The sequence below is a fragment of the Cryptomeria japonica genome, chromosome 2 (genome assembly GCF_030272615.1).
Source record: "Cryptomeria japonica chromosome 2, Sugi_1.0, whole genome shotgun sequence".
Classification (NCBI taxonomy): Eukaryota; Viridiplantae; Streptophyta; class Pinopsida; order Cupressales; family Cupressaceae; genus Cryptomeria; species Cryptomeria japonica.
The window spans coordinates 253435416-253462405 of record NC_081406.1 but is presented as its reverse complement, the minus strand read 5'-3'; the positions used below and the strand labels follow the sequence as shown (position 1 = coordinate 253462405).

The 26990-nt window shown below is 34.4% G+C and overlaps 1 protein-coding gene across 2 annotated transcripts in view; it reads left to right on the top strand.

Moving 5' to 3' along the window:
- LOC131044656 (probable ATP synthase 24 kDa subunit, mitochondrial) overlaps nt 1-25168 on the top strand; it is an 82221-nt gene extending 57053 nt beyond the window's left edge. For both annotated transcript variants that reach the window (XM_059216551.1, XM_057978025.2), the window contains 3 exons: nt 14908-15054; nt 24429-24551; nt 24900-25168. In XM_059216551.1, the coding sequence (XP_059072534.1) occupies nt 14908-15054; nt 24429-24551; nt 24900-24966 (337 nt within the window). In that variant the 3' untranslated portion in view covers nt 24967-25168. The remainder of the gene's footprint in view (nt 1-14907; nt 15055-24428; nt 24552-24899) is intronic.
- Nucleotides 25169-26990: the final 1822 nt, after the last annotated feature.

Sequence of the window (26990 nt, the reverse complement as noted above, 5' to 3'; positions counted from 1 at the left end):
ATTCCATCCTTATGTTAAGGAATTCCATGAACTGTTGACATTGGAATTCCTTGATGTAGTTCTTGATTTCTTGATATGAAATCCCTTATGCTCATGTCTCGAACTCGCCTTCATTCATTTATTCATCATCAAGGTGAAGTCTTCTTCATGATTGATCTAGTCCTCATCTTCACCTTCTGGAATCTCTGTCCGGAAATCCCCATCCAATCTTTGAAGTATTGATCTTCCTTATCCGCATTGCGTGCATCTTCCTTCACTTCAAGCCTTGATCATGCTTCCTTTCCTCGTAACAGTCCTGCAAAACAGATAAGCATTGAATCAAACACTAGTGTGATGAACTTAACTTCAACCTTGGTGGGAAATTCATCTGCATATGGATTGATAATTCCTCAAAACCATCTGCATTATCCTTGTCCATTCTTCACTTGGTGGAAATTTGATGCCTATTTGGACAACTTCCTTCCTTTGTAATTCTGCCCTGCAGTGGAAATCCGATCCTCATCCAGACTCACTATCCTTGAAAATCTTGTGTTGACTGGATCACCATTCCATGGAGTGGAAATCTGGACACCATTAGGACTTTGTTCCTGACATTTTGTCACAGCATGTTAGGTAATCTTAGAAAATTGCAACACCAATTCTGGAAAATAAGAAGGTCCGGATTAAAGTCTGGAAGATTTTCCTTAAGAAAAACCGATTTTCAGACTTAGGATAAGTCTGATCATAATTGCTAAATCTGAAGACACCCATGTAAACTCAGAAAATCAAGTATTTGGAGCCCAAAAATGAATGTCCAGGTCTGGAAATATCACTTGGAGGTCTGAAAACACTCAGAAAGTGACTGATTTTCGATATAAAAGTTGTAACAAAAGTCTGATTTTCTGAGGACAAAGTCTGAATACGCCCTCCAATGTCTGAAAATACTCAAAAAATGGTGTATTGAAGTCTGATTTTCTGATTCTTAAGTCTGAATACACCATGTGAAAGTCTGAAAATGGCTCCAAAAAGTTTGAAGACACTCTGAAAATGATGAATATCAATGGCTGGAAGTGGTCACAGCCATGTCACATGCTTGCATTTGAATTATTTTGACCTTCAAAACTCAGAAATGGTCACATTTGGGCACATCTATGTGGCTGGAAATGAAGTTTCAGTCTGAAGACAACCTGGTATACTCAGAAAAATATCAAAATTAGTGCCCGGAAGTATACCACAATTCTGAAAATGCTTGGAAAAGGGTGTGGAAAAGTCTGATTTTTAGTTCATAAAGTTTGAAGACACCCTTCCAAGGTCCAACAATGGCTGCCCAATGTCTGAAGACAACCTGCAACTTTAATAAATCAATCATTTAAATTTGTCGCAGTCATAGGAAACACCTGTATTTGATGGATTTCACCTTTCGAAAGTGAAGTTTGTCAAATCTGGGCACAAACAAAGGGCTGGTAAAAAATATCTAAGTCTGGAGACAAATCTGAAAATGGAGTTTCAGACTTAGATCAGCAATGGAAGCTCCACCAAATGGCCAAAAAACTCATAAGAAATGATACCCAAGTGAAATTTTCCAAGTTGGCAAGTGGCTGGAAATGAAAATCAGTCTGAAGACAACCTGCAACTATGGAGTTTCAGATTGTAACAACAATGGCAGCCCTTGAAAATGCACTGAAAACTCCTCCAAACAGCCCTTAACCAAAATCGCCTTAGTGTGGATGAGCTGGGCAATGAAGAATAATTCTGAAAATGTGTTACCAACCAACAATGGAAGTCATATCACTCCCAGCAATGGCGCCCAACAAGGTCTGAAAATAATGGCAGACACCAAGCATGAAGAAAATCACCCCAAACAACGACACAAAGCACTCCCAAATAAAGATCGAAATTTTCTTAGCTATGGCGCCATTCCAAAATTCTGAAAATGTCTTCCATGGCAGCTTGGATCTGCAACAATGGAGGTTAGAACAGCCAAGCTGGAAAAAATGGAGGAAAAAATCCTCAACCCAACACTTCACTTGAGTACTTTGCCAAAATTCGCCAATAAGGGGGAAAAATCACCTTTCATGGAGACACTTGGCAGAAATAATAATAAAATAATGCTAAGTCTCCTCTCATATACTTGCTTTCACCTCTCACTTTCACCACACAAGCAATGTGGGATAAAGCAGTTGTATAAATACTTGCTTGGTGAAAACCTAACTTGCTTCTAGAAGGTTCAAACATTTAATAATTATTGCAAGTTATTAAATTTGCTTATAAATTTTAAATAATCATTAATAATTATTTAAAAGCAATTTAAATGGGGCTTATTTATTAAAATATTGCAATTTAAATCCAAAATAAAACCTCCAAGGGAAAATCGATTTGGGTTGGGATTGAAAAATCCCTTCAAAAATCACTTAAGTGTCAAAATTCACCCCATAAGGGAAATTCGACCCATGTTTGGATAAAAATCCATGCATAACTTCATCAAAATGCACACGAAAAAACCTCCAAAGGGAAAATCGATATGAGTTTGGACAAAAATCCAGACAAAAAATGCACTCAATTTGCAAAAAATCACCCCCAGGGGAAATTCGATATGTGTCTGGACAAAAATCCACACTCAAAACTCACTTAACTTGGAAAAAACCTCCCTGGTGGAAATTCGACCTCAGTCTGGATGAAAATCCGAACTCAAAACTCTTCAAAAATAGTCCCAGTGGAAAATCTATCCCTGTTTGGATGAAAATCCGGACAAAAATCCTTACAAAAATGCTCAGGGGAAAATCGACCTTTGCCTGGATAAAAATCCGGACAAAAATCCTCACTTAGTTGTCACAAAAATCCTAGTGGAAAATCAACCCAGGCATGGAATTATCCTTGCATTCCAGTCTGCACTCCCTGTGGAAAATTGATGCCAGTCTGGATAAATCTTGACACTTAGCCAAATTTTAACACTTCCAGGGGAAATTCGATGGCAGTATGGATAAATAGTGTGGGAAATTAATGGCCAGTATGGATTCCAGGGGAAACCCATGTGTAGTATGGATTTTGAGTGGGGGAATGGGTTGGGTAGTCTGGAATGTGAGGGGAAAATCACCTCTAGCATGGATTTTGACCTTTTAACCCTTAGAATAAGGATTTCCCTTAGGATTTTATCATTTTAACCACTCAAAATCACTTAGCGACTTTAAATTTGATTGGACTTATACTAATTTTCCAAAAATATTAGCGAAATGCTAGGAAAATATTGGAATAAAGTGCGAAACCAACTTAAATATTACCTTAGGAGCGAGAAAACAACTCCAAAAGGTCTGTGAATATCTTGGCACTTTAGAATCACTGATGCGCGTGTTTAAAAACACGTTAATGTTCAATAGGTCTAACACTTAGCAAAACTTAAGATCATTAAAAATATCATCTTTTGCAGCTTGATCCTAACACTTCAAAAACCCTAGATGGCACTAGGCATGATCAAAACTCCGAGACTCGGGCATGGGAAACGCAAAATTGCCCACTCTAAAAAGCGAAAAGTGGGGGTCACCATTTGCAATGGGGCGATGTGTGAAGACGTCACAACAAACCCTTAGGTCTAACGCAACTCTTCTTACAACTAAGCCACTCTCTCATCATTGCTATTGTTAGTGCTAATTACCATTGTTTAATCGTTCAAGTGTTTTTACTAATACGATCAATCATTAAATATTATTATTGTTGACTGGAGTTGATACTAGTATATTAATTGGTATTCCTAAACTCTCCAACATTAATCAATTTCTTGAGATATATTCATCACTGTTTACCCCCATATATTAGATCTGTCTTCATAAATACTGCTCTTTATTTAATCACTCTTTGCATGATGATTAATATGATCATCAATGTCCATTAATTGCTTTTGATTCTCAATGCTTGGATGCTGTCTGTGTTCAGATTTCTTCCATTTTAGTTGTCTTAATAAATATTATATTTTATTATTACTTTTTATTTATTTATTTATATTATTATATTATTATTATTTGTTCTATTTGAATATTTCAAGAATATTATTAACAATAAATAAATATTTAATAAATCGTTGATAAATATTATGTTAGAAATAATAATTGTTTTATTTATGCTATATATAATGATCAAGGAGGGGACATGACAAAATTCCTACAAACCCCTAATTTCAAAAATTCAAGAGACCTTGAAATTAAACAGCATATTATAAAGAGAATTAATTATTTAGCTGCATGAAATAAAACAAAGCAATAAAACCATAAGTCACTGATTGCTCTCTTAGACACATCATGATTGTACTAGTTCCAAATCAAGTGATGGTTGGGCAGCCTAGATTGTGCGGTATAATAAATGAATCTAATTTCAGTCCAATGCTAGCACTGCCAGTGCAATATTTCTTTGCCCTTTTTCTTTGATTTCTTTTTTGGTTAAATGTCTCTAATTGGTTTTGCGCCTTGCACACAACATAAATAGGTGCAACATTGCACACTTTAATATTTTGGCATGAAATTTGTGCAAGGTGATATTTCAATTGGTTTATATCTGCCTCCATAATTTTTGTTGGTGTGAACAATCTTTCTACATATCCGAGTTCCTTTTAGGTCTTTTTCACACTAGTGAAGTTAGGGCATTTAATTTTTTTGTCGCATGCCATTATCTTAATTTGTTTTATGTCTCATGCTTGCCTATATATATAGGGGTTCCCTCATCATACATGATAAACTTATAATCAACGTTGCATTGCATCATTCTTTGGCAAATATTTCATGATCATTGCTTCTCTTATCTGTGGAAAGAAATTGGTACTGCATTGAACTCTGGGCTCTTGTGAACCCTTGTGGTTTCTCTATTTGTCTTGCAATATATGCAAATCAATTGTCCTTTGTCTCTAAGATGACATGTTTCAAAATTAAGGGTCTTCTCCAGTGTTACATGGAAATGCGTTTCCAGCCTTAGGGGACACGTTCAGGAATGGAAACCGTTTCGGGGACTTGGGGACGGCCGGAAACGTTTCCAAGCCATCCCTGATCCTCAAAAACTTTCGGTAATTGTCCTGGAAACTCGGAAGGGACAATAAAAAACATTTTTTAGTTTTCAGATGTGCCATTAAAATTTTTTATTAAATAAAGCAATTCAATTTTTTTAAAGAAAATCCCTGATTGCAGCGAGTAATTTTTATTTTTTATTTTTAATAATTAATAATTATTAATAAATAATAAATATTATAATAATTTACAAACTGTCAAACTCAGTAAGCGATTAATTTTTTTAATTTTTTTCTACATAGTTTCATTTCCGTTTCACTGTATTTCAATATAATATAATATCAATATACTTTATGATGTCGATATAGTATTATATCAATATCATAATGCTTTCCCAACCAAAAAAAATAAGAACATTGCTTGGCAGACGGGAGTTCACGGCAGCACCCAGGAAAAAAAACATTGGTGAAAATGTGAAGTTAGAGACTCAGAAGTGAAAGGGTTTTCTGATTTTGGTCTGAGAAGGAAAAAAAGATTATGAATTGTGAACTGTGAGACTTCAGATACGATGCTATGATGAGTATTTATAAATGTTATCATGTTGCTATGATGAATGTTTATCATGTTACAATGTTATATATATATATATATATATATATATATTAATATAGCCATCCCCTGTTCTGGGAAAAAAAGTGTCCCGGAAACATGGGGTAACATAGGTCCTTTCTAATTGGGGTCAACATTAGAACATTATTTGAGAGGAGAACTCATTTGAAGGGGGGATAATTTGAGAATCAGAAGTGCAGATCTGATTGTGAAAGGTTGTGTCCCTTTCAAAGGACAGAAATAACGAAGAGTTGCACTCTTTCAAAGGTGCTGATGGTGAAAGGGTGTGTCTGTTACCACAGGGCATACATGATGAAGATCACCATCGATCGGATCAGATCAGAACTGTTAATTAAGTTACAGGCAGTAAATCCTTGTTCTTAGTGGTATGCATGGAGATGTGCTTGATATGTTTGTTTAATATATGAAGCTTGATAATGTTCTTATGCAGAATTTAATAGTAATATTAATATAGACTGCAATATGTATGACAGTCATACTTAATTTCATATATATTCATAATACATTAGAAGTTAGTGTACTCATAGCCCAATTACTTAATCCTTTCTATTGCCCCTCTCTCCCAAATTAGGTGAGCCCCAAGGGTAGTCTGGACGAATGTTCTTGAAGCCTAGGCCTAGTTATTTAGGTGGTGTCATCGTGCCCTAGACAAGTAAATCCCATCCTAGGTTGAGGATTAAAAAGGAAGTAAGAATTGAAAACTTAATTGCTCAAATAATTGATGTGTTAACAAAGGAGAAGAAGGCTCCTTTAATAGAGATTACAAGACGGTGTTCTTAAAAGAACAAACCATTTAATTGAAGTTTTAAACAGAAGCTAAAAAGCTAAAAAGCTAACTACGCCTTCTAATAAAAGTAGTAGCCGTTACACTAAATGAACTAAAAAAAGACAATTAAGATGACTATTATAGAATAAATATAATATTATTTTAATACCCTCCCGAATGGTCATCGTACTCAATACCCTATAGAACACATTGCAGGTCTTTTGATCACAAATGCAAAGAACACTCTGCTGCTATGGAGACCCTCCCAAGATCTGCCGAATGATAATAACCAAGAGTGTGAGAAACACACAGAAAACACTGAGAGGGGGGGTGGGGGTGAATCAGTGTTTTAAAATTTTATGATATCATCAAACTCAAAAAGCCAATCAACATATAGATGGAACTGTAAAAATAACACAAGACGAGCTCAGGTTTTTCTCGTGGAAAACCCTTTTGGGTAAAAAACTACAGCATAAAATTTCTTTCATTAACAGCACAAACTCTGAGATACAAGAAGTGTGCACCAACACACAATGGGCACCAACCTAGCTCAAAAATAGTGAGCACCAACTCACAGACAACCAGCAGAAAGAGGCACCAACCTCTATGAGAAGGAAAATAACAGACAACCAACTCCCCAAAAAACTGAACTCAGATTTACAAAGGAAAATAACTTTAGACTTCTCCAAAACATGTACCACATTCAGCAAAGTTACACAGTACCCCTGAAATCTGTCTCAGATTTCAAAAATATCATTTTTCAGCATATAAGCAGCATAAACCTTTCACAGAGAATAGTATATAGATTTTTTCCAAGAACAGTGTCAAAAATAATCATCTCACAGTCCTCAAACGGAATATCACATCCACTTTTACTACTCTACAACTGGACTACAGAACCACTTCCCATAACAGCATCATTTTTTTTGTGCTCGCTACACAGTTATCTTTTAAATACATCAATGTTGCCACAACATCATTTCAATGAAATGTATTCTGCCCTTTTTTTTTTTAGAAAAATACCAAACTTTGCAGATGTATATATTGAACATATCCCACAACCTCAGCTGAAAAACCATACACTCAAGTCTAAAGAGGACATAAAAAAAAATATTTAACTCGCCGCTTTCAACCTCTAATTAATACAAATTTGAATCACCGTATTTTCAGAATAAAGTGCATCTACACCATGCAGCACGAACCCAAAAAATAACAACACTGCCAGAAATGTATATGAGGCTAAAACGGCAGCCAAGTCTAATATGGGTTTGTAGTTTTCAAACATCACAATCGTATTCTGCTGGAAAGTTTATTTCAATTTGCCACCTAAGAAAATTCAAAGAATGCATTCACTTCCCACAACCTGTTAAAACAAAAACTGTCATCTGCAATGAATACGCACACCCTTGTCCACACACCGGCTCAATTAATAGAGTAACATCAGCGCTGGAAAAATATTCCTCCCATACGACTTTGGCTGTATCAATATATGCCAACTCTCACCAAAAAGAGTTCGAGTTTTCAAGTATAAATTGACTTCCAAATTCTTTCCTAAAAGAAAAATCGGCTTAACCAAAAAAATAACGCCCTCACAGAGATTCGTGTCTTCCACAAAATCTTAAATTTAGATTCCCACGAACTCCACCCACAGAAAGAGCCATATGTATGAATGGCAAGGAGAAAAAAAAAAGTGTGTTCTGACATCAACCAACCATGTATCTGACTCCACGCTTTCCACTTCCAGCTCCCACTACTTCCTTGAATATGCATGATTCCTTTGCAAAAAAAGTTTGTAATTAAAAACTATTATAACCAGAGTACATTACAAGGAGCTGAAGCTTGTAGCTGCCAATAAAAGTTCCAAAAAAAAGATGTCAAACCACGTCCACAAAGAAGAAATCTGATTTTAAGCAGTTTCAACTGCCAGCTATGCCAAACACCAGCCACGTACCCAGTTAAGATAGTATGCTTTTCATCACAATACCCCACCACTATATAATAAGAAGTTAAATCGATTCGAAAAAGGTAATCGACTTCTTTGTTTTAAAATAAAAAAATTAGAGATGATGTGTCATATTAAAGTGACATGGCAACCAAGCAAGCAACTTACAAGGATAACAAGCAAGCTCACAAATTGCTGATGCAGACACACAAGTAGGTCAAGCTCGTCAAGCAGCTCAAACACGTCAAGCAGCTCAAGCAAAATTGAGAAAATTTAATGAATAAACAGTAGCTCAAAAAGCACTTCAAACTCAGTCCAATATTACTTTTGAATAGCACAAGCTTGACAAAAGCCACTTGACATCAATGACAAAATGTCTAACAGAGTACCAGAAGTTGTACAACTTGATGTAATCCTTACACGTGAATTATATAACTGTCACATGCAAATTACTGAACCTGAAACCATGATTTGAGGAAAAATCGACAAACCCTCTAAATAGGTCAAACACGCTTTTGTCCAAACCCGCAAAAACTTTTCTAGATGAGCTCTGAACTGTTCACTCTAACAACTCCAAATAGACTGCAAGATACCACAATTGAAGATTTTCGCCCTAGCAATGCTAGGTGTGACCCAAAACAGACAGCAAGATAGCACGGTTGCACATGTTTGCCCCAATAATGGCAGGTGCGATAAAAAACAGATTGCAACAAACCACAATTTTTGTGGGAAAAACTGTCAAACCCTAAAATCTGAGGGTTACAAATCATCTTTTTTGTGGGAAAAACGGTGAAACCCAAGAATAAAAAAATCCCACCCGAATATCACAAATTACAGATTATACATGATTTTTGAGGAGAAAAATCGATCAAAACCTTGAAATGTCACGCGGCAAAACACTAGACATCACAAAGTAAAACAATACTCCTCGTTTTTTGAGGAAAAATTCAAGCAAAACCCTCCCATGATTTTTTTGGAGAAAAAATTAGAAAACCAATAAAAACCCAAAAATATATATATTTTTTTAAAGGACAAAAATTATATACATTTTTATAAGGACAAAAATTATAAAACCAGAAAATATTTTTTAACCTTAGTTGCAAGGAAAAGAGCAGCACCAGCACCCGCGAACTGTGCACCCACATGGAAAACAACGCCCAAAAAAATCTGTCACGCAATACTAGTTGCCTATGCAGGGGAAAAACAAGAAAACCCAACGAATCATTCATAAACGTGAAAATCGTGCACAGTTCTGTTGCCACAAAAAAGCCCTTTCCGTTGCTAAAATATAATGTTGCAGAAAGACGCTTTTTTTTTCTGCGAATTTTTGACTGTTGCATGCGGGAAAAAAGGATAGACGCACGGATGGAGGGTTGCACAATAAAATCCATTGCAAAAAAATCACGCCTTGCAGATTTGTTGCAGCCCAGAAAGAAACAGATGTGTGTAGAAAGAGAACAAAACCTGCAAAAAAAAAAACATAACCTGCAAAATGCGGGTTCAGAAAATCGTTTTCCCTAGCCGCACAGACACAAAATGCGCGCACAGCCACAAAACTGTGAAATATGTCATGGGAATACACAGGAAAAACGTGAATAACAAGCCATGAACCAAGAATCAGAAGTCACCTTTTAATTTGCGAATAGTTGAAATCTGCAATTTCAAACCAAAAAATTCTGGAAATAAATTCCAAGTAGGAAGAGGCTACAAATTTTTTAAATTTGCCAAATTCTGAAAAACCCCATCCACCCGCTCTGATACCATTAAATATTAATTGCTCAAATAATCGAACAAACCGTTTAACTGAAGCTTCAAAGTTCAAACAGAAGCTAAAATGCTAAATACGATTAAAAAGCTAAAAACTACGCCTTCTAATAAAAGAAGCAGTAGTTACACTAAACGAACTAAAAAAAGACAACTAAGACGATAACTAAGATCACCATTATAGGATAAATATAATATTATTTAAATAAGAATTGGGGTCTGAATATAGCAACTATCAATTGTATAATGAATAAATATGGTTATCTAGTTTAATAAATTAATTTAAGGCATGATAATATTAAGTAATGGGTGTTGATTATTCCTAGTAGGGGACATTACAAATCAACTCTCCTTTGTCTCTAAGATGACATGTTTCAAAATTAAGGGTCAACATTAGAGCAATCTATAAATGTAAAAAGTACACATCTTGGAGACTTTTCACACTTCCCGAGTCTTCATTTTCTGTTGGAGACTTCACTTCCACGCCTCTCGCTGTCTCCTTGTCTCTCGCCAGGTTTCTGTTCATCTCCCATGCATCTCTAACGAAAGGCAAGTGAAAAGGTCAAAAACAAAACAAAAACGCTGTTTGCCATCATTCAACCGCCATGGTGGATGAAGCGGTTGAATCGGATGGCCTTAATGAATTACCCCCAATTCTACTACCATTAGAGGCTGAGTTTGAGAGTGATGGTTATCTAGAGAGCATCATAGTTGAGGACCTTCATATGGATGATCAAAACGTTGAAGATTAGACATTAGATCTCTGGTTTTTGTTTTTTGTTTGTGTATCAGCATCAAACTATCAATATTTTTGAATTTTAATATGTAATGGTAATCTAATGTGAAATATCTAGTGTGAATTTTGAACTGTTTGACTCTTTTGACACAATGACATTTGACGTTTTGGTTTGTGTATCTTAAACTTTACCACTATTCTTGTTTTTAAAGTTCTATGTCATGATATTTTTTGGAAATTATTAAATTATATTAAAAAAATTGGTGTCTTCGTGTACACACTCTCCTATTTTTGAAGATTAGCTGTACCTGTACCAGTACCAATTTTCGGAGTCTCCAAGTACCCCCATCTCCTTGTGATCTTGAAATGAAATTTAGGGTTTGCAGCTATAAAAGATAAGAAATAAAAAAATAGCTTGGGTCTGTTCATAAAAAGATATCAAAACAGCTAGGTCTGTTCTATGGAAAAAACAAACATAGGAGACAAACAAAATTCAAAATTCAAAAAAAAAGGTTCATAGTAAAATACCTCTTTAAATTTGTTTCAATTTGATGGTAGGCTGCTTCAAATCAACTGTGTGCTCTTCAAAATACATTATAGGCTGATTTAGATATGCTAAGGCCTGCTACAAACTTGTCATGTTGTATTCAATTAACATTTGCTGTTCAAGTTGACTGGTGATGTTTACTTCAGTGGTGTGCGATTTTTAGCGCCAATACTCTTTTTTTCTTCTACTTATGTTTATAAATGAAATGAAAATGTTTTGAGATTGTCGGAGGTCATTTATGAGTGTTAATTTTGAGTTTTTAAAAACACATTTTTTTTTCCTTGATTTTTCTGTCTCATTAAGATGTGGCTGATTGGATTTGACTAGTTTCTTCAGACTTGCCTTGTCCTTTGATTTCAAGTCTTTGGGACTCATCTAACCGTGCTTGCTTTGAGAGTTGCCAAGTCTAGGTGATTCTTGTATCTCTGGATAAAGTAGACGAAAGTGCTCCCAAATGTTCAAGCACATGCCTAAGAGGTCAATGTCAACACGACAATGAGAAATTAGAAGATAAAGTGCACAACAAAGAGGTTAATTGTCAAAATGTAAGTGATCAAACAAAATCTCAAAGTGTTTCCAATTCCCTAAGTGCACTCTAGAAGGGTTGAGTGACAAAGCAAACGTCAAATCAAAACAAAAAGTGCAAGGAGACAAGAGCATGCACTCGCATGCAATGAGACAAGTTAACCTCCACAACACAAAGGATGCCATTGAAGCAAGTTTGCCAACATATTGTTGACTCAGTGGCAGAAAATAGTTGTTTCGTTCCTTCTACCATCCAAAGCAGTCATCATTATACTCAATCCAAGGCACTTCGAGATGAACGGTTTGTTGCATAAAAGGTCTTCATCATGGACTTGTTCTACGGGTTGAACATTGGATTTCATAAGTTTTCAAGGGAGAATTGTTGGCATACTTGTCATTGATGTCACATTGAACAAAATCTCAGGATTGATGATGACTACAGTCTTTTGTTGTATTGAAGTTGGCATACTTGTCATTGATGTCACATTGAACAAAGTCTCAAGATTGATGATGACTACAGTCTTTTGTTGTATCGAAGTTGGTTGCATGTATCTGTGGGTTCAGACCAACATTAATTAAGTTAACATCAGCACAAATATTAAACATACTATGAAATGATGTTATCTATACCTTCGATCTGATTATAGTCATCTCCAAAGACAATGGATTGATTGCATATGTTTGTCTCTGTCTAATCTTTGGTTGAGATTGGATTGCATATGTTGTTTGGAATTCGTTCTCATGTTCCAGTGTATTATCATCTGGTTCAGACTTGAGAACTGCATATTATCATTAGGTTCAGAGTTGAGAACTGCATATTATTTTCAGACTTAAGACTTAAAAAAGAATATTGAATTCAGGCATTTCAAACTATATATGACTTGACTTTCAAACTTTGTATGGATGGCAAAGTTATTTAAAAGTTTGGTTGTAACTAAACAAAACGGATTGATGTGTTGTAATTTAGTTACAACTAATTCTTGCCACCTGTATACCAGAAAGGATCTTCCAGACTTCTTTATGATGACCACAAATAAAATCAAGCAATATCATTTTTAACATAAGAAAGGCTAGGTAGTTTATGAGTTGGTTATCAGATACAACCAACTATATTAAATAAAACTATAGTTATGGACCATGGTTTCAATAGTAAATAATAGTTATCAATTCAGTAGGATTGTTCAGTGAGTTGTCAATTATAGTTATGGTTTCACGGTTTCTTTTGACCAAGGATCTGTCAGTCAGAATGAGGAAGCTGCATCATAAACATTGCAAGGAACTGACATCAGACCAGCTATTTTTACCCTGTACTACTCTTGGCATGACTGTTTTTAGCTGTTTCTGTTTTGGGGAGATAACTAGTTTGAGACGACCTTCTAGAAGGTCTATTTATAGAGAGATGTATATTCTTGTCAGAAATCTATTTGCAGATTTCTAATTTTAATTGATGTATTTGGGTATACATTTATATTCTAGGCTTGCCTTATTGCGATTAAACTAATGATGGCATAGGAGCTGCAGTTAGCTTTTTAAATTTAATTTTTATGCAAAATATTGTAAACACAAATGATTGCTTTATGTACTTCTATTTTAGATAATGGTAATTGTTGTGCCCATTTTTGTTGAGATTATTGGTCAAGCTGTCTTGTCTAATCTTGTTTTTGTTGATTTGTCAAATCAAATAGTCTCTCTTGAAAAGTGCAGGCTTTGTATTGCAAGTTTTGCTGAAGAAGTTATTGTAGATTTTATGTCATAATATCTAATTGGTTTGTTAAATTGTGTTTAGAGAAAGGACAGAAAGGCTTGTCAACACTTCTAAATAGGCATTTGTTTTAGTTTTGTTTACTTTGTGTATTGAAAACCAATTTTAGGATTATATTTTTGTTACTAGGGAGATTCCTCTTTTTATTTGGAGAAAGGTTCTCACCTTGCACACTGTTCTATTTTTTGTTGTCCTAAAGGGACAAGTTAACATAATAAGGGTTGAATGTTGGAATTAGGTTGTTGAGGGCACATGTCTACCCTTAAGTAGTTGTTGTCTTCCCTCACATTCTTTCCTTGGCCAAAGCAGTTATTTGGTTGATAAAATTGTTTCACTTGCATTTATTGTCAGTTTGCAAATTGTATCATTTGATAAATTTTCAATTTGCATTGTGGCTGATTCAATTTGCAGTTCTTAAATTTTTGTTTCCGCAAATGGTTTATCCAGGCTTGAACTTTAGTGCAGCAGAATACCATGGGTGACTGAGATCAACTCATTTGTGAATGTTCTAGACCTGATCTCATCATCAATACCTCTCGAGCCTGGTGTTCAACATAATCGATTAGTGCTTTACTGCTATAGTTTTGCTCACATAGTAAGCTCACTTATATTTGCATCAGCATTAAATCGACCGTATTCGTCCACAAGGAATTCACGCTTTTGCATTGGCCAATGAAATAAACAACTTCAGCAAAATACCATGGGTGACTGAGATCAACTCATTTGTGAATGTTTTAGACCTGATCACGTCATCGACACATCTCAAGCCTGGTGTTCAACACAACCGATTAGTGCTTTACTGCTATAATTTTCCTCACATAGTAAGCTCACTTCTATTTGCATCAGCATTAAATCAAGCATATTCAACCACAAGGAATTCACACTTTTGCATTGACCAATGAAATAAACAACTTCTCTTTATATTCAAGACAAACTTGTTATTTTAATAGTTTTCCAACTTACACAGAATTGTCATTTGACCCAGAACAAGAGAATTTCCTTTGCCATTTGTGCTCAAGATTTCATCTTCAGCTTCATGAAAGCATATTTCACATTTTGTTGAGTTAAATTTGATACATACTATTTGACAGCCACTGTGGACATGCCTTAAATACATTGCAAAATTCTTTGGGTGCAATTCATTTTACCATTCAATGTCATTTCTTAAGCCGCTAATAAAAAAGGTAGTAAAATGAAAATTGAGATAATGATTCATTTCCTTGTTACTAATTATGATTTATTTTAATAAATCTTTCTCAATTATTTTGTAGGACTGGCCTTTATGATGATTTAGGCATTGAGAAGATGAGGATGGATGCATTGGACAAGGTAGAGAAACAGCTGAAGAAGCCCTTGATGAGGAATGATAAGAAGGGCATGGCTCTTCTGGAAGTTGAATTTAATGCAATAAATAAGAAGTAAGACATCTCATTTAATAAGGGTTTGTCTATATGTCAAGCATTAGCGTTAATATTGTACAATATTTCTTTGATTGCTTTGCTAAATGAACATCAGTTATATGGTTTAACTCCATATATGTTTTATTCTTGCCAGTATTTGTACTAAGGCCATATCTATCTTACCTTGGGCAACTTATTTAAGTTCTAGAACAATGCTTTGATTAACACATAGTTACTATGCCCTTTTGTAGTATGAGTATGGGTACTGGTATGTCATTTTTCAAATTTTGTTAGGGGGTATGTCTGTATGTGTATTATGGTGGGATGAATACATTTGTTATTTTGATTAGTTGGAATCCTGTGAGCCATACATTTTGGTAAGGCTTTTTTTTTTGATGTTGAGAAAAGCAAGTCAACATTGACACACCCAGTTTTGTGTATATGGAAGAGATACTTTTGAATGTTCAAGCAAAACTTCTCAATAACTTGTAAGATATTTCTGGATCAGAATGCATCGATCTTTTCGATAATTCATCATTGCTACTATCTGAACCATCTGTTTTAAATCAAAAGCTTGCTTGTAACATGGAGAAACTCTGTATACTCGGGTGAAAGCTAAACTTTCATGAAATATCTCATGTTTTTGAAGGAGATCAAACATTTTATTAACCTTTCAACTGCATAGATTTCCCAAATAAGTGTTGAGTGTGAGTTGTAATCGTACTCTGGGTTTCCAGGTCACTGTTGAGTATAGTTTTAAGACTTGCCACGGACTTGCGAGTCGACTCGCCAAGAACTTGTGAGCCGAGTCCTAGCGAGTCTTAACAAAAGAGACACGTTTTTTACATGGACTTGTGCGAGTTTTTTACAGAGACGCGTCACCCAGCCACGTTTTAAAGTGTTTTTTTTTTTCAATTTTCACTCATTTGGCATTCGTACTTTTGCTGAAAACAAGTTTGTAGGGTTTGAAGAAGGAGAGGAAACACGCTAAAAAACTATGTAAATTTTTTTTTCAAGTCAGTTTCATTCTCTTCATCAAAATATATAGATGAAATATAACATTTAAGTATATTTCATGTATATATTGGCAGGATTTTTGAGAGTGGTTCAGATCTCTAGGAGTTATAATGCAAATTCTAGGTTTATAAGATCTTTTAAATTTTCAGACTTAGTCAAATTTTAGTAATCAATAGGCTCCTATTAGCATTTTCTTGCTCTCTCTATCTAACTCACTTTATCTGTCCCGAATCTTAGACCTATCTATCTCCCTATCAATCTTCCTCTATCCCCTCTCTCGACCACTCTCTCTCTCACCCTTAGACCCTAACAAGTGGTGCAACCCTCAACCTAATTTTGGCGAGTTGGAGAAGCCACATCGGACTCCTAGAACTAGACCCTCTAGTTCTATCTCTCCCTTGGTTTTCACTAGAGCTGGGAAGAGGAATATGTAGTCTTCTCTTTAGTTTGTTCATTGTTGTTTTTCACATTTGGACATATCATTATATGTAATTTTGTAAACATTTATAAACTTATGCTGCTATTATATGTTTTAAAGTTTGAAACTAAGAGTATGAATGATGAAATTTCAAATATTAAGTGTTTGGAGATCATATGACTGCTATGACATGTGTAATGTTTCATTTATGGCTCTTATGTTCTCTAAATGCATTAATTTCTTTTTGTTTTTATTGTAAAACTACGGTTTTTTTTTTGCCGAGCCCTTTCACGAGTGTGTGGTGAGTCCGAGTCTGAGTTCAAATTTTGGGCTGCCAAGTCTGTTGCGAGTTTGAGTATTAAAACTTTGCTGTTGAGTATGAATTGTGTCACTTTGTTAAAAATCATGCATCTGATGGTTAACACCATAAGTTTTGTCGGTAATGTTACTATGCCATGCATTTATGAGGATTATCTGTGTGATATGGTGACCAACAAATAATCGTAATAAAATTTGCAAAATATATATATTTTTTTAGAAAATTTGCAAAATAATCGAAGAATAAAAAAAGCTTTAAAGCTAATAACCAGATTATGGTATTGAGTCTTTTCACATTGATGATTTTTTGAGACAAATATGCAACTATGTTTCTTTTTTGTAGCCTTGGCACTGAAACATGGTCTCACATGTTTCTCGTGTCCATTTTCTTTTAGCTATGATACTTGAGGACTAGAGCTATTGGCTGAAGAGCATTGCTAAAATAAATTAAGAAAAAGGCAGTACATATCACAGCAGCAAAATCGTTTGGGGAAAAGATCAGATTTAAATAAAAAACATATATAATTGTTATATTATTATAGTTAGAAGATTTTTATAAATTAAAAAAATGAAAATGTGTCCCCATTTGTAGGCACAGCTCTAATATAATATTTAATAATTATAATTCTATTGTATTATATTATTTATTTGATATAATAATCCTAATAACAATAATATTTAATATTATACTATAGTTATAAGGTTTTTATAAATTATAAAAATGAAAAGCATTCGTTCGTTCCCTTTGTCTGAGCAGCGGTGCAAGCCTATTGCCATTTCTAGGTCTGATTCATGATGGCAAAAAATTGAAGTTAGAAAAAAATAGAAAACCCTGATGAAAATCAGGGAAAACCCCTGCCGAATATCACAAAAAACTGTGCAGAAAATTTTGCAGGTGGAAACCCTAATAAATTGCACTATTAAACTTTCAAAAACGGCTAAAATCAAAGGAAACAGACCAGAATTGGTGGTCAACAAAATTACAGGGAGGAAAATCACATTTGTTATTAGGGAAAAATTGGGAGTTTTGCTGATTTGCGATTCTTCACAATTTTTCCAAATTTTTGCTGATTTATTCTATGGTACATATATTAGCATGATGCTGAAAATGGAAGAATACATGGGTACCTGCACACCCAAAATGGATTGTGTCCAATTTCTATTGTTTGATACGAGGCCTCAATGGAACTACTATATGTCAGATGGTAAAAAAAATCAAATTATACAGAGGATTTTCTTTGAATTTGGTCATGGTACAGGTTTAGGCATAGATTATTAGGATTGGGTAAAAAGGTTCACCAGTTTTTTTGGAGCTGGTTTGGTATGGCTTGGGTACAACCGTACAAGAAACATTGAAAATATAAAGATTCTTGTCAGGCAAACATATCTAACAATAATATACATATTTCATATATAATTGACTACAAAATATTAGTGATAAATTGATAAAGGAGCTTAGGCAAAAGGCACTGCAAATATAAAGATAATATTGAAAATTAGGAAATACATGGGCACTAGCTCCTATGTTCAACACGAGGCCCTGATAGATCCAACATATATAGGCTGTTTGAAAATGCAAATGTTATAGAAAATGGGGCATTCTTCTAACTTGTAGGTCTCGGTGATTATGGTTAAATATGGTGTGTGTACAACCATGCAAAAGCAACTAAAAAAGTGTAATTTTTTTTTCCAAATAATCATGTTTAACCATAAAATACATGGAACAAACAAATTTACCTATACAAGACAATTAATCATTGATAATTGAATGCCAAATGTCAAACGATAATATGATTAATCAGAATTTTTTAAAAGTTTATAGCATCTGTTTGATTGTCAAATGGTAAACTATATAATGCACATGAAGATTCAATTTAAATCATTGTATTGCTCTTCATTGAGAACACCAACATGAATACTTGGTTCATCAAAAGTACAATCAATATTTTGTCTATTTTTGAGACAAAATTGTCAAGTAGGTCTGTTGTCTTAGTTCACATGCTTGGGTATTTTATCATTTTGTAACAATGCTTATTTTCTTTAAGTGGACCAGTTGAGACCTGTGTTACATGGGGACACATCCCCATTGTTCAAGTCAGTTATATTAGTGTCAGTTGCAAAAGAGATTTAAGGTGCATCTGCCTTGGTCTGGTACATTGTGGTATTGTGTGAGAAGTACAAACAAGAATTTCTTTTTGGAATGTAGTTGGCATGCAGGCTTCTGCAGACATCATCCAACATCATTTTAACTTTGTCATGTTATATTAGTCCTGTTATACTGCAGACTGCTGTCCCCAAACAATGGCTGCAGGCTGCTGTCCCTTAAACACATCCAGCCCTACCCTTTCCGGAAATGCTGTGGAACATAGGTTAAAAGTTCAAATTCCATCTGGCAAACAGTTTATTGGATTGTGTGGTAAGAGAGACATAGTCTCTTTCCAGTTGATTTTGTTGTCGCCTGTATTTATCAAATGCTTCCACTCATTTGTAAGTATCTTGAAATGACATGGAATTCCTGGTAACCAACGTGTGTACCTGACACTGTTTCCTTTGGATCCCAACTAATTGGACTGTCCCCTTATTTGATTATTTAGAAAGTAGGGACAATTATCTATTAATAAGAGATGTTTCAATGAATACAATTGTTGAACAGTAATAATAATAATCAACAGTACCTAAATGTGAACGGAAGGACAGATGGATGCAATATGTGATACAACCCTTAATAGTTTGAAAGTTATATTCTCTGGATCTGCAATTTAAAAAAATACAGAGATACGAGCCCCTTTCTGATATTCTGATATGAATACACAACAACTCTGTGGGAAGGCTGATAAACCTTCCTTTTTCTTCCAAATTGACTTTGAGTTTGATAAGTGTGATATCGATGTCCACTTAAGTCTTTACTATATCTAATATGTAAATGAATATGTAATTATAAATATGTTTATATCAGCCTGAATAATTGGCTGCTGTTTCGATCTGAAAGTATATATTTACAGCCATGGATGTGCTTTCTCTGGCCCAAGTCGTGTTCTCTCCAACCAGTTACTTTCCAAATGTTTTTATTAAGTTTAATTTTATAATGCTCTTGCAATACCAAAGAGATTGCATCCCTTGATTGTTAAAGAGACACGTCTCTTCCAAATCGCTACTCTTCATAATAATCGATTTGTTAATGTTTATTTGTTATTTCTTAATTACTGCCACCCATAACTATCACATTCGAATATGCATCTTCATTCTTCTTCCTAATGTGACTGTCTATTGTGAGGGGACAAACTCTGACACCAGCAGTCTTCTTATATTTAATTTAATAGTTAAACTCTATCTATTGTTTAGGATGATTGTTATTCTATTATATATTATTATTATTTTTTTTGGTTGAATAGTTGTTTTTCTGAATTTATTTATTATTATATTTGTTTTCTAATTACTTTGTTATTTTGTCAATAATATAATATGGTAAAATTTATATTATTATTTGATAAGTATGAAATTAATATTAATATTTAATAAATATAAACTATATATTAAATCTTGTTTATTATCATCATTAAGATTTTACAAAGTTGCATGGACACGGATACAGTATCCAATACGGATATGGTATCGGATACGGATACGGCTATTTTTTTATGATCCCTAATATGGATACGGCTGGACACATCATTCATAAAAAACACGTACACATATATTTAACACAATTTTCTAAGTTATTCGAGGAGATTTTCATTACTTCAAAAGCAATATAGACACATAATTGCTACATAAATAATGATAAGTAGATTTAACATTTTACAATATGCAAAAATAGAAGAGTTGCATTGGAAGATAACTCAAAAAATGTGTCACTGAACTAGAAAAACATTTCATTTGTCTTTCTCATTTGGTGTAGGTTTTGTTAATACCATTTTTTTTAAAAATGCGTTAATGAAGTTTTCTAAAATTAAATTTAGGAAGATTTACGTCAATTTTGTTTAAAAATCAAATCACATTAGTATTTAGCATGGTTGGAAATCAAGTATTTTTGGGCATGCGTGGGTACAATATTCGACGTGTATCTGGGCTGTATTGGATACGTATCTGTTTCAGAAACGGGAACGGATACGGGGAAACGCGTTCCCGGGGACGGACAAAGGAGTTTCCAGCAACTCTGAGATTTTATTTAGTTCATTCTATTCATTTATTTGGTTATCTATATATATTTATATCTTAATTGTATTATTCTATTTTAGAGTGGGCATTATCATGTTTTGATTGTTTAGATGGGGATATCACAGTTTGTAGAGTTGATTCAACTCAACCTTCCTGAGGACGAAATCCCTCTTGAAGAAGACTAGCTACGGTAGTGAGAGATCTACTCTGGCTGGTGTTGTTGGAGATATCTTACAGGTATTTCACAGTGCATTTCAAGGGTCGAAGTTCTCAATTTTGTGTGGTCTCTACTAGTGACAAAATTGCAGGTTTTTTTGGGTTATATTGCATATCATTTGTGGAAAAGAAACAAGGATACCATAATTGGTATTTCTTGTTGGAATATAGAATTTATTATATCGTTCTTGGTGCGAGTTATCCTCATATTCTTTGGTGAGGGTTTGTTTTTGGACTTGAGGATTTATATACAGCTGTTGGACAGATTCCAATCAATAATTCAGGCATGGATTTTGGTGACTTGTTAAACAAACTGCTATTCATAACCGCTGGGATTCCTAAGCAAACTGTGAGGGTTTCAAGGAAATTCATGGCTTAGATTTTGGATATTCAGGTGACACTGCTGTTCATGGCTTCTATGCTGAGCAGTGATAGTAAATATGATAATCATGGCATCTATTGAGCATTGAGTGGAAGCTGAGAATCTGGAAGTGACTTTGATGAGGGTTTATTGCAGCCAATATACCCAGTTGTGGAAATACTTTTACTGCTGTAGAGTGGTTGACAAAGCCAATGTGGAGTTTATAACCATTTCTTGCTGATCATAGCTTGGTGACAGAGATAGATGTCATGAAGGCATGAAGAAGCTCACTGCTGTTCCTTTGCTGTGTGCTGCAATTTCATCAGCAGTCTGATATATCATATATGTAATCTGAGTTTATAAATATCAATTTCAAACTTCTTCTTGTAATAAGGTTAGTCTCTATGTTATTGCTCTTTACCTATTCTTGAATAAACATCATCATTTATGTGGTTGCAAATGGGTATCTTGAAAATTCAGTCCATAAGATCTGCTTCAATTCTGAGCAAAAGGCACATCAAACAATCAGAAATATTAAACTCTGCAAACAACTATCCTACCATTCACATAGTATGCAAACTGTTTGTTATTATGTCATGGTGAAGAATGCAATCAGCGAGGGTGCGAACTGTTTGACATTATTCCTACATAGCTGAATGGGTGAAAGAAGTGCGAAAAATTTAAGTACAAATAGGGTAGGACATTTCATTTTTGCATTGTTTAAAGAAAAAACTGGAAAACAAGAAGAAAATGTTTTCAGTACCTGAACTGCTAATCTTCGTGGCCGAGTACAAGCAATTATTCGGCCTCCTTCTGCCCAACCAGCCTCTTTGAAACAGTGTCGTTGTTGGGCCCATGTATCCTGAATGGATTATGTAATTATAGAAATGACAATTTCAACATGTATGTTAGTTTTATATTCGAAAGCCTCATCTGTTAAGTGTGTAGAAATAACAGAATATCTGGAATATCCAGTGCATCCATACCTTTTTTATCCACACCTTGATTCATTACTAGATGCGAACTGAATACAGTGATACATATATGATGGGGTGACCTGACTACTTAGGCTATATATGAAAAGCAACAAGAAATACTGAGAGGGGCAGGGGGTGAATCAGTACTTTAACATTTTAAACTTTTGAAGGCATGAATCTATAAACAACATACCCAGAAAGACAAAGACAAGGATTTTTATCACATGGAAAACCCTTTTGGGTAAAAAACCAAGGTTCACTAATTTGCAAAAAAAATGGGCACCGACCCGATTACAATATAGAGCTTCAATTCCAGCTTTTCAAGGCTTCAACCTCTACTACAAACGAAGCACCGACTTCTGATTTCTAAACCACAACAAAACACAGAAAAGCCTCAACTTTCACAAAGTGAATTTACAAATTTGAGGAGGAATTTAGCTCTTTGATAGCTATTGACTTCTCCGATAAGTATCAGCATTAACTTCTTGGCACAACCTTTATAATAATCTCATAGATATTCTTCACAGTTCATCTTGAACATGATAGAACACTGTATAGACCTGTTTAAAAATAACCTTTGATAATCTGCATTTCACTGTCTATAGAAATTCACAGCAAGAGAAACCTTTCAGCTCAATAAGTAAGCACTGGAACTCTCAAATACTAAACAACAAAACATACGCTTTGCCAAAAAGGATTGAGATTAAAACAGAGCAGACCACATTACTGATTTAAACTCCTCACAAACTTGCTAAAACCAACTGACCACAATATAACACATCTTACATGTCGATATGCTAAAAGTATCAGCTACGTATTTTTAAAAAAATAACATTGAGCTGAGACAAATTATAAAACCATTACGCAGCTAATGGTCATGTTGCTTAAAGATTCGCAGTCACACCACATTCACACACTGCCAAAACTCTATCACAATCTCCTATCGAACTTCCTCCAACATATCCAATACATCTTTTCTGAGAAAAAGGGACTCTAAATAAGACGACAGTCCCACTTACAGTTACATTGCTTCCTGATACAAAAGGAATTTCATGGCGCCACCCAAGCTGAAAGAATAATCAAAACGAACATCTGCGATAGCAGAAAAGTAATAAAATCTTTGAGCACAGAGCATTATTCTGACAACGGCTCCAACAAAATAAAAAGAATTCCTCAGAAACCTGTTTTTTAATCACTGATCAATACGAGCAGAATACGTGTTTAATCAAAAGTTGTTCAAAGAAAACTTCAGAAAACACTGCAAGAATATACAATCATCGCAAAAACTCCTTTAAGGCAAGAAGACATCTGTCACAAAATTACATTCAACACAGAAAACGTCTCAGCTAGACAACAAAAGAAAACGACTGTCTGGATAAACACTGCAAAACATCAAAATAGCTCTGAGAAATCTGCAGCAACCACCACCCAGAAACTGTTACTCAAACAGTGCAGAGCTGAACAAAATGTCTTTCAACAGTTTGCAGAGCTGAGCAGAAACACTGTACACAAATGGGTTACAAGGCTTATGGCAAACATACTCCTGAGAAAATACAAATATGTCAGCTTCAAAGGACTTGCCATGTGCTGAGCGACAAACATAAATAGCTCAGAGAAATCACCCAAAACAATCTGAGCCTGCAGTCAATCAGCAAAGATAAGAAAGAACACCTGGCTAAACTTGACATCAATGACACACTAAACAATATAGTACATGATAGATTGTTATTCAATATGGTACTCTAGTTAGTAATTTCTTTTTAGATTGCTGATGCATTTTTATGAAAGATATTTCTTGATCTTATTTTTTAGGATTGTAATAATAATATAATTTCTTGTTGCTTCATTTTGAAGAAAATTGGTACTCTTAGAAAAGAGGCAGTATATTTATATGACAATTTTCATTCTAATACGAACTCCATCACAGGGTTGGTATTTCTGTAGAGGATCTACCTAAATATGAACAGAAGTTGGAACATGATGTTGCAAAGGCACAGTTGGAGGATCTTAAGAAAAATGCACTGGAAGCTATGGAAGAACAGAAAAAGAGGTTCAATTTTCCCCTTTTATCACATTGTTTGTTAAGCATGTTTGTATATTTTTACACTTAATTTACCTTTTGAGCAGCATTACATTTTTTTCTTTTTCATTGGAATTGAATTGAACTTGAGATTAGTCATGCCCTTGTCCCCTGTATTGATGTTTCATGTGCTTGTTAATTACAGGCTGTTTATGCAATCCACTTTGTTAAAATTCCGTCTTGACACTCACACAGCAAAGAATTTACAAAAATACACCACATTATAGATATTTGATATTGTTGCAGAATGCAGACACTTTATTTTGCTCAAATGTGTATCTCCAGCATATTTGTAACTTACCGTATTGGACTCTGCAGGTTGGGGTATAAAGATGAGGATGTGGATATTGATGTAAGGACCTTGGATATTCGTAACTTTCTCTGAAAGCTCAAGAAAGTTAATTTTCTACATCCTGTCTGGTGGAATAGCACCATTTGGTTCTTGAGGATTTCATACGATTGAAGATCTTTGTTTTTTTAAAGGAAGAGCAAACAATTTGATGTTTTTCATCTATAATGTGTCTTTTGTTTGTGTATTGGATTTTATTCAGAGAACTTGAATAAGAATGGCTATAATGTTTTCAGAATTCATGTGTTTGATAATTTACTGTTGGTTTATCAATTCAATTAATAAACAAGCTGGAAACAATGAACATGTGTATTTGCCGTTGTTGAGATGAGAGTAAAACATTGTCTGGAGAAAATTGTGTACATTTAATTTTCATCAGTGTGGACCACACTCTGGAACCATCATCAGTAGAGTGAGAAATTGATAAAAGAGTACTAGCTCATTAACCACCAGATGCCAAGAATGGGCATGAAAACCAGCATGTAATAAGAATGGAAACCAAAAATCTAATTTACCAATATTAACATAAATGAATTAAATAATAGAAGATAAGTTGTTATGGAATAGTTTTAGATGTTCATAACAATATAATAACAATTTACGTAATGCCTATTATAAGAGGTTTAAATATGTGAAGAGAGGAAGGGGAAGTGAGGTTGGAGCAAGGGTGCAATAAAAGAAAAATATTTGTGGCTTAGATTCCGAAGCAATGTGTTAGCCCAATAACACTATCATGTAGAAAATGAGAATGAAAAACAAACAAGACTAAAAACACGTGGGATAATAGGTTAAGGAGAAGATAACAGGAGGCTCATAGTGAGCTGGAGGGATTAAATGTTAAAGCACATAAGATGTGAAGAGGCGGGGGATGAAGGGTTATAGGATATCAGGTATGCAATAGAAGGGGTGAATAAGAAAGAGGAAAAGGTTATTTTTGGTCGAAGAGTGGTGAAAATGCCAGAAAGAAAGGTAGAAGAAGAGAGAAAATGAAGTGATGTACAGAGTTTTGGGTAGGAAACAGTGATTGAATGCTGAAAACCGGGAAGGGGTAGGCTTGACAACAAATATGTGAAGCCAATAACCAAAATAAAAAGAATCAAATTGATTTTACTTTGATTTATCACTGTTCTTTTCACATCTGGGATGGTGTTGGTTTTCATTTCTTTCAATATGCTTGAAAGGTATGTTACTAGAGATCAAGGAAAACAGAAATTTTCTGCTAATTATTCTGGGAAGGAAAAATGTTGATGATGTAATTAACTGTGTTCTTCTAAACATTTCTGATCATGTAGGATGTAGATTCTAGGTTTCTTGAGAGATGATGTACTTTAGTGTAAAATGTCATGCCAATGAATGGAAAAACATGAAAATTCGACAAAAAAACATGGAAAGAGATGATTGTAGATAATAAGCAATAGTTTTAACCATCTTATTCATGATTTGTAATGAATTTTGTTTTAAAACCTTATGTTTTACAGTAATTAGGACAAGGACTTCTAGATTCTCTGGTTCATAGAGCAGACCAATTTGCTCGTCAGAGTTTCTTCTGGTTCAAAATCTATTTTTTTGTTTCATTTGAAGCATCGTAAAGCTTTTGTTTGTGGCTATTAGCTTTGACGAATCATGAATCAGTTGGCATTGGTGACAAGCTGAATATGTTTGATATACACATATGATCATGAGACATGATACTTTTACATTGAAGGGCTAGGTAGGAGGAATGATCAAAATTTTTACTTACAAAACAACTTAGTACGAGCAATTTTGTATGGGTGCAAGATTAATGAGATGATTCTGGGATAGCTACAAAACTTCGATTATTATGACTACATAATACCATGTTATGTGAAGATTTTATTGGGGGCTAAATTGATAAATCATTTTAGTTGATAGGAATTGGATGCACTTGGACAGATTCATTTGTTGCTTTCAAAATCCTTTGTATTCGTAACATTCTAAGCTTGGTTTTCCCATTTGTGTCATGCCTTTCGTATATGGATCTTATTGCATTATCTGAAACACTGTAAGGTTTGGATAATTTAGCGTCTTATTCTAGGGGT